We start from the raw sequence: 13222 nt of genomic DNA, 5'->3' as shown, positions 1-13222 counted from the left end.
GTGTCTTTATATATTATCGGATAATGACATGAATCTGACAGCATCATAGCAGTTATCAGTTTACATTTTACACTGAATGTGAAGCCTGATTATATAACCATCAAGTCTTGTGGCAAAGAATTGTCAAGCACGGAGACACACATGATCTTCAAATCTAATTATAGGCACTTACTATTGCGTTTTGTAGAACTGTATAAGTGGCTTCATCGGTTGGAAGCCTACGTGCCTGAAGCCATGGCTTCCCTCAGCTTTTGTAGCTTATATGAAGTCATATTGTCTCTGGAATTTATCAGGGGAAGTCTCATACTGTCACTTCAAATGGCTCATACCCAGCCAAGTAGACAGCTGGCCACAGACCTGCTCTCACTGTGGGCCAAAATAAGCCAAATGGCCTTGACACTAATTTAGATGAAAGTACAAAGTTGATCTGTCTGACAATAAAGCATCTTATCTGGGTCATGAGTAATGAGCATGATCGTTACTGCTTTACAGACCTTCAAATTGTAAATGTGCAAAGTAATAGTCATTTATAACTAAAATCCTTCTCATAAAGCCTTTACTTATATTATGACCCCTGCTCTACTAATAATGGAGCCAACTAAATGATTTGTAAGCCAGAGCAATTTACGTTAATCAATCAAATTATGTTGTAATAAGCTTCCAGTTGTCAACAATTTGGAAAATAAGACTTGTAAATATAGTAAAATGTAGAGGAAGTAATGGGTCATTGACTTTCATTGACTTTTGTTCAACATGAGTTCTGTGCAACAAGCTTTCTGTGAAATTCAATACATTTCCATTAAATATCAAAGACAGTAAAATAGTCTAGTCTAGAGCCCTTCATTAATAGCAGAAAAATACCCAAAGGAAAATGTAATATTTTTCCACAAAGCACAGGAGACACACAGTAATGGAACTCTTAGTAATATTTTATGTATTAAGTCTGTCTTAAATGTTTCTCCTAAAATGAAAAAAAAATTAAACAAATAGACCCAAATGAAACAGTTGGTCACATACAGAGCTATGGAACAAAATAAAAATAACCCAAACAACCAACAACAACAAAAATTGTGTGAATGAAAATGTTTGAGGTCATATTGATAAGATATTTTACAAATGTCTATGAATTAAGTCTCTTATCCTCACCAAGGCTGCATTTATACAAATGCAGTTTAAAGAGTAATTTTGTTTAATAATATTACAATTACAAATTTTAACTGTTTTCTATTTTAATATTTTAAAATGTAGTTGAGTCCTGTGATGTTGAAGCTGATTTTTCAGCAGTCATCAATCCATTCTTCAGTGTCACACGATCCTTCAGAAATCATTCTAATACGCTATTCTAATATGCTGATTTGCTGCACAAGAAACATGTCTTATTATCCATTATTATCCATTTTAAAAACAGTTCTGCTATATAATATTTTTTTTCAGCATTTTTGATACATTATTATTAAAATAATGAAAAGCTATTTTTTTGTATGGATATAAGAGTATTTACCATCACTTTTGATCAATTTAATGCATTCTTGCTGAATTAAAGGTGCTGTAGGGAACTTTTGTAAAAAAATAGTTTTTACATATTTATTAAACCTGTCATTATGTCCTGACAGTAGAATATGAGACAGATAATCTGTGAAAAAATCAAGCTCCTCTGGCTCCTCCCAGTGGTCCTATTGCCATTTGCAGAAAGTCATGCGCTCCCGGTAAAAAACAACCAATCAGAGCTGCGGTCCGTAACTTTGTTTGTATTCAAAATGTAGAAAAATGTATATAATAAGCGAGTACACCATGAATCCATTTTCCAAACCGTGTTTTTGGCTTGTCCTGAATCACTAGGGTGCACCTATAATAAGTGTTTATATTCGGACTATTTTAGATTGCTTCGGGGATACCGCGGCGGAGTAACCCAGTACCTTTGTGATTCTTCATAGACATAAACAGAGAGAAGTAGTTCCGGCTACGATGTTCTTCCGCAAGACGCAAGCATTTCTTTTTATTAACCGCTAGAGCGTAAAAAAGTTCCCTACCGCAGCTTTAAAATAAAAACGTATTCACTGACCCCTTACTTTTGAATAGTAGTGTGTGTATATAAGCCAGGCCTATGTTGGACATTAGTATTGTTTACATTGTGACATCATTCTTGTGACAATTAAACACTTAATGGTCATTGTGATGGAGAGACTTTGAAAATGTCTACCATCACGGGTTTCACTGTTAATGTTGGTGCAAATGTTTTGGTTTATTTGTTCTCTTTTTAATTGTAGTATTAATTGTGTTTATTTAAAATCTTGTTTCTAAATGTTTATAATAAGAGTCAAAAGGCAAAGTATGTTCCAATTTGGGAAGAGCGGGAACATTTTTTTATTTAAGATGGCCGCTGCTATAAGTTGGGGGTGGACATACAGAGAGATTGGACAAGATTGTTGTGCTGTGTAGCAAGGGAAACTCCAGCCTTGATGTTGTAGAGGGGAGTTGGTAGTGTTTCAGTACATGCAGTTTTAGTTTTAGACTGTTTTTATTACAATCTTTGTTTTAAGCTCTTATACCCAATGATTTGCATATTTTGCACACCTGCTTAAATAAACAACCCTTTGGACCCCAGCTTCACTATTGATCCTCCTTGTGACTGCTCAGGTCATTATCACAGTCATAAATACTTTATGTCCTTTATCTTTCTTTTGATTTTGCATTGAAACATTGTCACAGAACAGACAGGCTCTCCACCCAGACAACCACAGTGCTCACTCTTACCAAAATACTAACATACACCTCACACCAGATCATTGTCCGGTCTCATTTCTAGACATTGTGGACTTCTTACCTGAATCCTGCAATATTCTCCTGCTATATACTCCAGCGTTTATCTCCAACATTATTCCTCAGGCAAGTTTCTCCAATATCTGTCTCCCTCATGTCTCCAAATCCTTCATGTGTGTGTGTTCCTTACTAACCATCCAGCTTCCACCATCTGTCTGCTTCAGCCCTCCACAATCTCCAACTGTATGGGAAATACATTTCATTATCATGCACATATAACCTCATCTGGATATGCGAGGGGGACGAATGGAAGGCCGTGTTTGTGACCCCTACTGGCCATTTCGAGTACCCTGTTATGCCATATGCCCTGGTCAACACCCACTCCGTATTCCAGGACTTCATGAGGTGCTCCGAGAGTTCATCCATCAATTTGTGCTGGTCTACATAGATGACATTCTTTTTTACTCCTGGAGCATGGCCAAATATCGCCACCAAATTGCAGAGGTCCTGAAACACCTGAGAAAGTTACAATTCTTCCTAAAAGTGGAAAAGTGCTCTTTCTATCAGTTCTTAGTGCAGTTCCTTGGTTATCACATCAATAATCAGGGCATCCAGATGGACGAGGGGAGGGTGTCAGCTATCCAGAACTGGCCCACACCTACCACCGTTAAGAAAGCTCCAGCATTTCCTTGGCTTTGCGAAACTCTACCGATAATTCATCAAGAACTACAGTTCCATTACCACTCCAACCTGTTGAAAGGCAAGCCCAAGTCGTTGTCCTGGATTCCAGCTACTCAAAGATGCATTCCCTAGTGCACCGCTCCTTGTACATCAAGACCCCAGTCAATCTTTCATGGTGGAGGTGGATGCTTCAACCATCGGGGTAGGAGTGGTGCTGTCTCAGCAGCAGGGGAACCCAGCCAGACTTCATCCATGTCCTTTCTTCTCCAAGATCCTCAACCAAGGGTAGAAAAACTATGACATTGGCAACAAAGAAATCCTAGCCATCAAGTTAGACCTCGAGGAGTGGAGGCATTTAATGGAGGGTACTCAACATACCTTCACAGTCCTGGCTGATCACAAGAACTTAGAATAACCACAAGAAACTAAAAGTTGAACACTTGCCAAGCCAGATGGGCTCTGTTCATCACAAGATTCAATTTCTCCACTTCCTATCATCCTGGCACTAAGAATGTAAAGGCAGATGCACTCTTTCATCTCCACGCTCCAGAGGAAACTCACGAAGAACCTGATCCCATTCTTCCCTCAAGTCTGTTGGTTAGTCCATCCAATGGTCCCACGATCAGCCAATCTCCTACAACGTTTCTGAAGTTACTCTGCTGGGTTGTCCACCTGAGCTTCAATATGTACCCACTAATACACTCTGTGCACACTTCTCATGCACTCAGGGGCCAATGTCACCCTCTCGATACAAAAAGATCACTTTTGGTGGCTCAACATGGCCAAGGATGAGAAGGTTTGTCCAAAGTTGCTCTGATTGCAACATCTCCAAGAGCCCATGCCTTTTACCAACTGGCAAGCTCTTTCCCCTGTCCCTTCCTAATTGTCTGTGGTCCAACCTAGAAGTAGAATTCATCACTGATCTGCCTTCTTCAGATGGTTTTACTGTAGTATTCTGGTAATCATTGATAGTTTCTCAAAATCAATCCATCCGTTACCTCTCAAGGGTCTCCCTACAGCCACTGAAACTGTTGAACTCCAATTCAATCATGCATTCAGATATTTCAGAATCCCAGAAAACAGTCAGACCGAGGGCCTTAATTCAACTCCAGAGTGTGGAAGGCTTTTTTCACCCACTTAGGTGTGACTGATAGTCTCTTATCAATACATCATCCCCAGTTGAATGGGCAGGTGGAGCGAAAATCCAGGACATAGGATGCTACCTACAAACCTTCTGCCATGGCCACCAGAACCCCTGGAACCAGTTCCTGGGCTGAGCCAAGGACGTGCAGAACTCCCTCCATCAGCCTGCCACTGGACTCACTACCTTCCAGTGCGTACCAGCCACCCTTTTTTATTTGGTGCAGAGAGCCATCTGATGTTCCATCTGTTGACCACTGGTTCAGAGAGAGCGAGAGGGTCTGCGAACAACCAGAACAGAAGGTTTGGTTGTCTACAAGGAACATCAGGATACGCCTGCCTTGCAAGAAGCTCAGTTCTAAATTCATTGGTCCCTTCACCATCACCTATCATATCAACCCAGTTACCTATCAGCTCAAACTCCCCTCACACTACAGAATTCATCCTTTATTTCACGTTTCCCTACTTAAACCTTACCACTTTCCTGTTTCTGTCTCAACAAAGTTTGGACCCACAGAGAATACCCCCCTTCCGTTAAACCTGAAGGATGGTACCGTCTAAAGGGTAAAGGATATCTTGGACTCCTGGCACCGTAGTGGCATTCTGGAATATCTTGTCCGCTGGGAAGGTTATGGTCTGGAGGAAGCCTCATGGGTTAACACTGTTAACCGCCTTTCAAAAGTCTCGCCCAGTCCTATCTGCTCCCCATGGAAGAGGATGGCCACCACAATGCTGTGGTCCTCGGCCTCAGGAGCGGGCCCTGGGGAGGGCAGTGGTAGGCTACTGTCACGGACCAGCCAGGCTCTCCACGCAGAAAATCACAGCACTCACTCTCGCCAGAATCCTAATTACACACGCCATCTCACTGATCACCAGAACTGCTACTTAAGCACACACCTTGCATCAGTTCAGTGTCCAGTCTCATTTATAGACATTGTAGACTTCTTACCTGAATCCTGTGATATTCTTCAGCGATATACTCCAGTTTCAATGTTATTCCTCCGGCAAGTTTCTCTAACATCTGTCTCCCTCGTCCTTTGTGTGTGCTCCATACTTACCATCGAGCGAGGTGTGTGCTTCCACCATCTGTCTGCTTCAGTTACCCACAATCTCCAACAACTGTAAGGATCTCAAAGTCTAATGTAAATCGAGCGCAGCGTCAGTTCAGTCAGGCCACGGAGGCAAGGCTGTGAACAGCTGATGCGGTCAGCTGTCAAATCGCTCCAATCACCACATCTCTCCTATTAGACACGGGACATATATATATATATATACGTGCCACTACTGCTCGGTAAGTATGCTCAACGACTCGCAACCCTCCCTCTCCCTTATATGCATGAGCACATTACTGCGCACCTTCTGGCTGTTGTCTTGTTTGTTTAAGATCACTAATGCTTCCAAAAATCTTAGCTGGCATGGACCTCTTTGCGGAGAGACACCCATCTTCATAACCAGGATACAGGATAGAAGTACCACTGCCACATCTACATGATTATCACTGTTTGCTTTAAAGACTTTATTAAAAGTCTTAATTATTATGTATTTCTAAATTCATGGTTCCGGGGGGTTAATGTTAAAGCTCTTGTATGTTCAATTATTCTGGGAGCAAGAACCCCCATAAGGAACCATACCGCCAAAGATAAATTGTGTTCAATAAACTCAAGTAAACTTGCCAAAGTGGTTCCTGTCTGAACTATCATAGCCTAGTCTACTCACCTGTTTTCTGCCATAGTGCTCTGTACTGCAAAATAAAAAACTGTTATTTAATTTCACTGTTTCTGCATTCTATAACAATTATGGCCCAGGTATGAAATGTTCTTGAAATGTTTCCAACTAGATATCAGCTAGATGATATTAGAAAAGACAAAGGTCGATATTCTTGTCACGCAAGAAGCTGCAAAATTTATTCACATACCAGCACCCCAGCAACTTAAGATTTTCTGGTATACTATTAAGAGCCCTTTCATTAAGCTCACAAGAAGAGTTGAGTCATTCTGGTGACTTGTACAGACATGTTTGGTTGTCATGGTGAGCGATCAGCACAGATCCCAGGAGGTGATTCGTATGTGACAGAGTGATTTGGAATGCAGGACAGATGATATGTTCTCATGCAATTTCAATCACAAACCACAAGTGTAATGTTGAGTGTTTCATAGTTTGTATAGGAGTGTATCTTCTGTCTGTGTATGTGTGTGTACAAATACGCATATCCTGAACCTACCACATGCTTTGACTTGACGTGGAAGATTGAAAGGTGTGGCATCAGTATGAGACTCTCCCAATAGTTGAACTATGATGTTCTACTTAAGCATTAAGCAGATTTATGGTTTTAGAAAGTAAAAATTATGAATTACCAAATAGTTTATCATAATAAAGTAAAAGGGCATTCCCAGAAGCCCCTGTGTAACACATGAAAAAAATTATTACAATAACAATATAAATGGTTTTGTTCTTTTTTCTTATTTTTGTTACCAGTTATCTACATGGGATGTTTTGTGTTACATTTGATGTTATTCAGTTAATGTTTTATGGTATTATTTTGGTGTTATGTGTGTTTTGTGTGTCTTTGTTTGTATGATCATGTGCACCACCTGTGTACAAGTACTGACTATGCTTGATTTATTATAATTATTTCTTTTTTTCTTTTTTATTGTACCACCTGTATTATCACGCATGTTATCAGGGGCCAGTCTTAAAAGTTAGTCAGTTAATTCTTTATTTAAGACTGGTCATGTATATATATATATATATATATATATATATATATATATATATATATATATATATATTTATTTATTTATTTATTTTTTTATTATTATTTTTTTTTATTCAGTTACATAAAAGCGTAGATTAGTCTAAATTGAATCCAAAAATAAGACTGATTACCCTTTGGCTAACTGCTGGTCCAACTTGTACTTAAAACACTGTCTTAACATAGAGGCTATTTTTATGCAACTGGACCTAGTACATTTTAAGGTAAAAAATAAAAATTTGAGATTTTGATTTCAAGCCGAGTAAGTTAATATATCACTTAATGAAAGTTATAAGTTGCAAAATTTACAGGCACCAATATAGTTTTTTAACTTTCACTCAAGTAAATTTATTTAATGTGACTAAATCTGACTAGTGACTACTGTAACCCAAATAATGTTACATCAATGAAAGTAATATGGATCACATCAGTCAACAACTTAAGATAATACTCTTTTTAATATACTGTGCTTCCCAGTGAAATAGGCAATAAACTGAGTAAGAAATAGAGCATTCAGAACTACATCTTTGTTCTTAGAATAATTCATAAAATTTATTTACAATCAAATGGTGCAGACACTTGTAGAGACTATTAAAAGACAATGCAAAATTATCCAGATTTATAAGGGATTTATATGATAAGAAAACAATGAACCATATCTCTCTGTACAAGCACTCCAGCACTCTGCTTATCCTCACAATAACTTTAAACCTGATTGTATAGACTTATATAACTTAAACACACACCCCAGGCAACAAACCTTTAATGTCAACCTATGAGGATTTAAACAGACCATAAAGACACCACATAATCTCTTTCACAGCCTCTCCCAACACCACAAGACCATGGGAGTGGAATGAGAGAGAAGAGAAAGAAAAACAAAAACATACATTCCGGCACAGTGATCTCTAGTGATGTTTTCATAATGCATAAAAAATGGTGAGATTAAATTTCAAAGCATCTAGTTCTTTCACACTGTTAGGACAGGAGGAGAACAGGAACACACATGATCTTAAGTCAGAGTACTTGTACCTGGTACTGCACATTTTTATAACCCCCTGATTTGGCTGACCATACACTAGAGGCCTGACAATGACAAAGTCCAAGCTAAGAACATAAAATTGTGCTGATATACAGGGTTGCTACCGTGGACAATTATATTCAGCACTATACAGACCTCTGGCCCATGATGAGAGCAATCGACTTGCAATCACAATGTCAGCTGATAAATGAATGATCTCAGCCAAAACCAATTGTAATCTGAAGATGTTTATGGCAGGCCAGACTTTGTGAGAACCAATCAACGATCAGTTATTGCATGGGCTTGTTGTATGGCCGGACAAGTCCAGGCTAATACTTCAATAGTGGCCTATATATATATATATATATATATATATATATATATATATATATATATATATATATATATATATATATATATATATATATATATATATTTCAATATTTCTGAGGTATTTAAAGTAATTCACACCTAAAGAAGTGATTTTGGCAGATATAAAGATTTACATCAAATATGATAGAATCTATAACAATTACATCTACAAGAGCCTTCATAAATGGAATAAAAATATGAAGCAAAAACATATATATATGTATATGTATATATATATACATACTTTCCACTGGTCCTTTTAAATCAGTGTGCTATAATGCAGATGTATAGATTTTTTTGGTTTTATTGAATAATATTTCTGTACCATATTTCTCATCTTCTTAACCTATCATCTAAGATAGCTGTGCCCCTCTAAATACAGCTTTAAATACAGCAGTTTTATTTTAAAGAGGAAAGCAGCGCACTCTAGTGAATAAATATGAGTCTTACAGGGCTAAGAGGGGTTTCAGTAATCAGAGCTAAACTTCACTTTGTCAGACCAAACGTCTTTATTCAATTGCCTTTACATTACTGTGAATAATAATAAAATAATAAGAAGAACATTAAAGAATATGAAATATTACATAGCTAAAATAAAAGTTAAGACATTCAATACCAAGAATAAATCACAATAATCTTACATACAGACCTGGGGCCCTATTTTAACGATCTGAAACGCAAGTGTCAAAGCGCGAAGCGCAAGTAACTTTGTGGGCGGGTCTCGGCGCTGTTGCTATTTTCCCGGCGGGATAAATGGCTCTTGCGCCCGGCGCAAATCTAAAGTGGGTTGGTCTGAAGCAGCTTCATTATTCATAGGTGTGGTTTGGGCGTAACGTGAAATAAACCAATCAGAGCGTCATCCAACATTCCCTTTAAAAGCAGGTGCGCAATTCCATTATGGATTGCTATTATTATGGCGTATTTACCAGGCGCACGCCAGGAGCGGTTCACAGCCGAGGAGACTGATGTTCTTGTAAGAGCAGTGAAAGACAGAGAAGTTGTGTTGTATGGGGATGGGAGAATAATTAGCCTGAATAATTTGTAAGCTAGATTTATGCCTATTTTGTTCACATCTTCGTGGCACACCACAATGATTTCCGTCATCTCATGTGTTAATATTTTTTTAGTGTAACAATTTATGATTTGCAAAAATAACTGTTGCATCTGTGTAGATTACATGAGCAAAGTGTATGCGCGTTGTGCATGCTATACATTATGGTCAAGCATGCGCCCTTAAAATAGCAGAATGAACAACGCGCAACGCGCCACTGACTTTAGACTAGGTTTTTTCTGGTCAGTGGCGCAATTGTTTAATGGAACAGCAAAATAGCACCAGGGATTGTTTGCGCCGGAACACGCCTCCTTTTTTGCGCTATAATTTCACTATTTTGTCACCAAGACAATGCAACTCCATAATCTAGAGTTTAGCTCAATAACTAAACAAAAATGCTTGAAGACCTAATCTAACCACAGTCTTCAGTATTATTTTAAAATACATGTAGATGTGTTTGATTTGAGATGGCCCTCCAGGACTGTCATAAACCTCGAAATTAGTGTTAAATTTAAACAGCTCTACAGTTAAAATAACACAAACTCATTTTACTGAAAGAGTATACGTAAGTGCTTTTAAAATAATAAGCTTAACATTTCTCCTAAATCCCAAAAATATATATTTACGTCCAATTTGAATACCTCTCCATAATGATGATTTAGTGATTTATTTTTAATTTGTTGTAATTTTGACAATACTTCCAATTAATCTCATGGCCACAGACCCAGAAAAATATTTGGTTTATCTGATAGATAGATAGATAGATAGATAGATAGATACGTAGATAGATAGATATGGATTTTTAAAAAATCTTTGTTTGTCAGTAAACCAACAATCAAACTCACCTCTGATCTCCAGTAGAGAGGCCCTGAGTAATCTGTCCGTCCCCTGATCGTGCTCTCTTTGACTGTGTACACTCCTCTCTCCACTGCTCCTTGGTCACAGATCTCCAGAGTGGCCAGCTCCCGCATCAGGTCTGACTGACTGACCGACCTGCGCTGCCTCGATTGGGGAGACGTGCAGGTATATCCAGTCCTTGAAGGCGAACGGCCCCTTGCCCCATTAATTCTGGGAAACTGACCTTTAACCAGCATCCTACTGTAGCTCTCACTCCGGCGGCCGATGTGAGGCTCTGAATGGGGGGCAGCTCGCCCACGTTCAGGCTCCTGGGGAAAGAACAGGACACCTCGGGAGAGGCAAGGGCTGGGGTTCAGGTAGCGGGAAGTGGAAGGAGCATACCTGGAAAGCTGAGGTTGACCTCTGACAACATATCCCAGGGTGGGATCGCAGGGGTCATAGGAACTGTATGGACTTAAGAGGGTGGAGCCGGTGGTGTATTTGGGGGGTGAGTAGACTGGAGACATGCTTGAGATTTGAAGAGATATCAACCCCAAGGTGGAGAGAGCCAAACTGTCACAAAGACAAATAGAGTCTGCTAGAAACAAAGGTGAAGAAGAGTAACCCTAATGAGACTAATGCTTTTTATATCAGGGATTGTGTGCAAAATGTTCAGCCTCAGCAAATAATCTATATTAGGTTATAACTTGGAACTTCTGCTGATGCAAACACAAAGACAACATAATAAATGTGGCTTGTCTAATCTTACAGTATCAGTTGTGTGCAAGTAGGACAACAGTCAACCAAAGTTGCTAGCAGCAGATAATATAAACTGACACTAAAAAGGTTAATGATGCGTGTTATATTTGAGAAGTGTTATAATTTTGGATTTTTGTCAGACAAAAAAGAGAAATGCAGGAGGAGAAGATCTTTCAAAGACCACCACAACCTTCAAGAATTGGCTGAAGTCACAAAGACACTTCCTATAAATAAACTAAAAAAAAGCATCTTTTTCGCAAGCAAAAATTTGAGAAGGGTCTACTTCTCACAGTTGTCTGGTTACTCCCACTACTATATTACATCTCCTGCAAAGAAAAACATGGCTGGGTGGATAATCTTTTAAAATACATTTATTTTATGTTTTATGTATGAAAAGTGTGTAAATCAAAATGATATTGCTTATGAAGTATGAAATATAAGCCTCACAAATTCATTAAGGATGCCTCAATTAGGCTGCGTAATCATTCAAAGTGACAATTTATCATTCAAAGTCAACTTATTTAACTTTATGCTAAATGGATAAATGTAAATGTAATGTAAACTTATGTTATTCTGTTTTTTTCTTTCTGCATTTTATCTCAAGGGTTTTATTTTAGTGTAGTTTCATTTTTGTTAAATTTAGTTTTAGTTTAACATTATATGAACATTCATTTTTTTATTTTTTATTATAATTTAAAGAAGAAACCAATCCAATGTATAGTTGACAATCTTAGACCTTCCATAACATTGAAAATTACTGTAAAGTTTCATAAATATAATAGGCTAGTTAAAAAACTAGGAAAAACAAACAGAATGAGTCTATGATTTATGGGCAAAAAAAAAGAGAATCGTATCAGATTGTAATGATGATATCAGATTGATACTTTATACTGGATAAATTCCATATTCAGTTAAAATATGAGGAAAAAAATAACAATTTCAAGGTGTCCAAAAACATATTAATATTGATTTATTCGTTTTGTTTTTACTTGGAGGTGAAGTGGAACATCAAAATAATCATGAAGGAGAAATTATGAAAAAAGAACATGATGCTAACTGATGAAAGAAGTTAATAATGACACTGAAGATGATGGTGAAGATTAAGTAGAATGTGATGATGATGATGATGATGATGATGGTGATGAAGAGATAGTGTAAAGTGTAGTGATGTAGATTTCACGAGAGGACTGACTGAATCATGACGAATGGAGGAATGCGCATTGGCTAAAATCTGAGTAATTAAGTAAAGCACTGCTGCCTATTAATGCAGTGGACGCAAGCTGACCATAAGTCAAACAGAGACTGTTACTGTAGGATACAGCAGTTACTATAAACACTGCATTTACTGGCCACTCATTAACGCTGACTGTGGGAAACTGCTGGGCTGGGGGTCTCATTAAATTGCATGGACGCTAAAATCGTAGACAGTGTTTGTATAGCAAGCTTAGCTTATGTGGGTAAGTTATGTCATGTTTAATCTTGCGCAAGAGCCTCCCCCATAACACTTAAGATGCTTAACTTACCAGCGGAATTCCAGTTCATCCTCCCGCGTGACCAGCTGAATATTCCTTTATTTCCCTAAACACCACGCGCTACTTCAGGATTGAGCAGCAAATCGCACGACACTGGCTCAGCATTACGCACTCGATCGGTTGGCTGGAGTGACAGCATACCAGCACAGAGTCCTGCTCGGATATTTGCGCTTTTCTCAAATCGGGATTTAAGGAACCGCCTCCCAAGCGGTCGCCGAAGCAACGCGGATCGTTCTCTCTCTCTCTCTCTCTCTCTCTCTCTCTCTGCGCGCGCGCGCTCTCTATCTTTGGCTTGCTGTAGAAGCCATGACTAATGC

The 13222-nt window shown here is 38.5% G+C and overlaps 1 protein-coding gene across 1 annotated transcript in view; it reads right to left on the bottom strand.

Annotated features, from left to right (window-relative positions):
* The window catches only part of LOC113080218 (ubiquitin carboxyl-terminal hydrolase 2-like), a 33553-nt gene extending 20495 nt beyond the window's left edge, over nucleotides 1-13058 (bottom strand). The window contains exons 1-2 of the mRNA XM_026252437.1: nucleotides 12897-13058; nucleotides 10623-11187 (exon numbers count right to left, since the gene is read on the bottom strand). Of these exons, the coding sequence (XP_026108222.1) occupies nucleotides 10623-11141 (519 nt within the window). The 5' untranslated portion in view covers nucleotides 11142-11187; nucleotides 12897-13058. The remainder of the gene's footprint in view (nucleotides 1-10622; nucleotides 11188-12896) is intronic.
* Nucleotides 13059-13222: the final 164 nt, after the last annotated feature.

This window comes from Carassius auratus, chromosome 5 (genome assembly GCF_003368295.1).
Source record: "Carassius auratus strain Wakin chromosome 5, ASM336829v1, whole genome shotgun sequence".
Lineage (NCBI taxonomy): Eukaryota > Metazoa > Chordata > Actinopteri > Cypriniformes > Cyprinidae > Carassius > Carassius auratus.
This window is presented reverse-complemented; position numbering and strand designations above follow the sequence as displayed.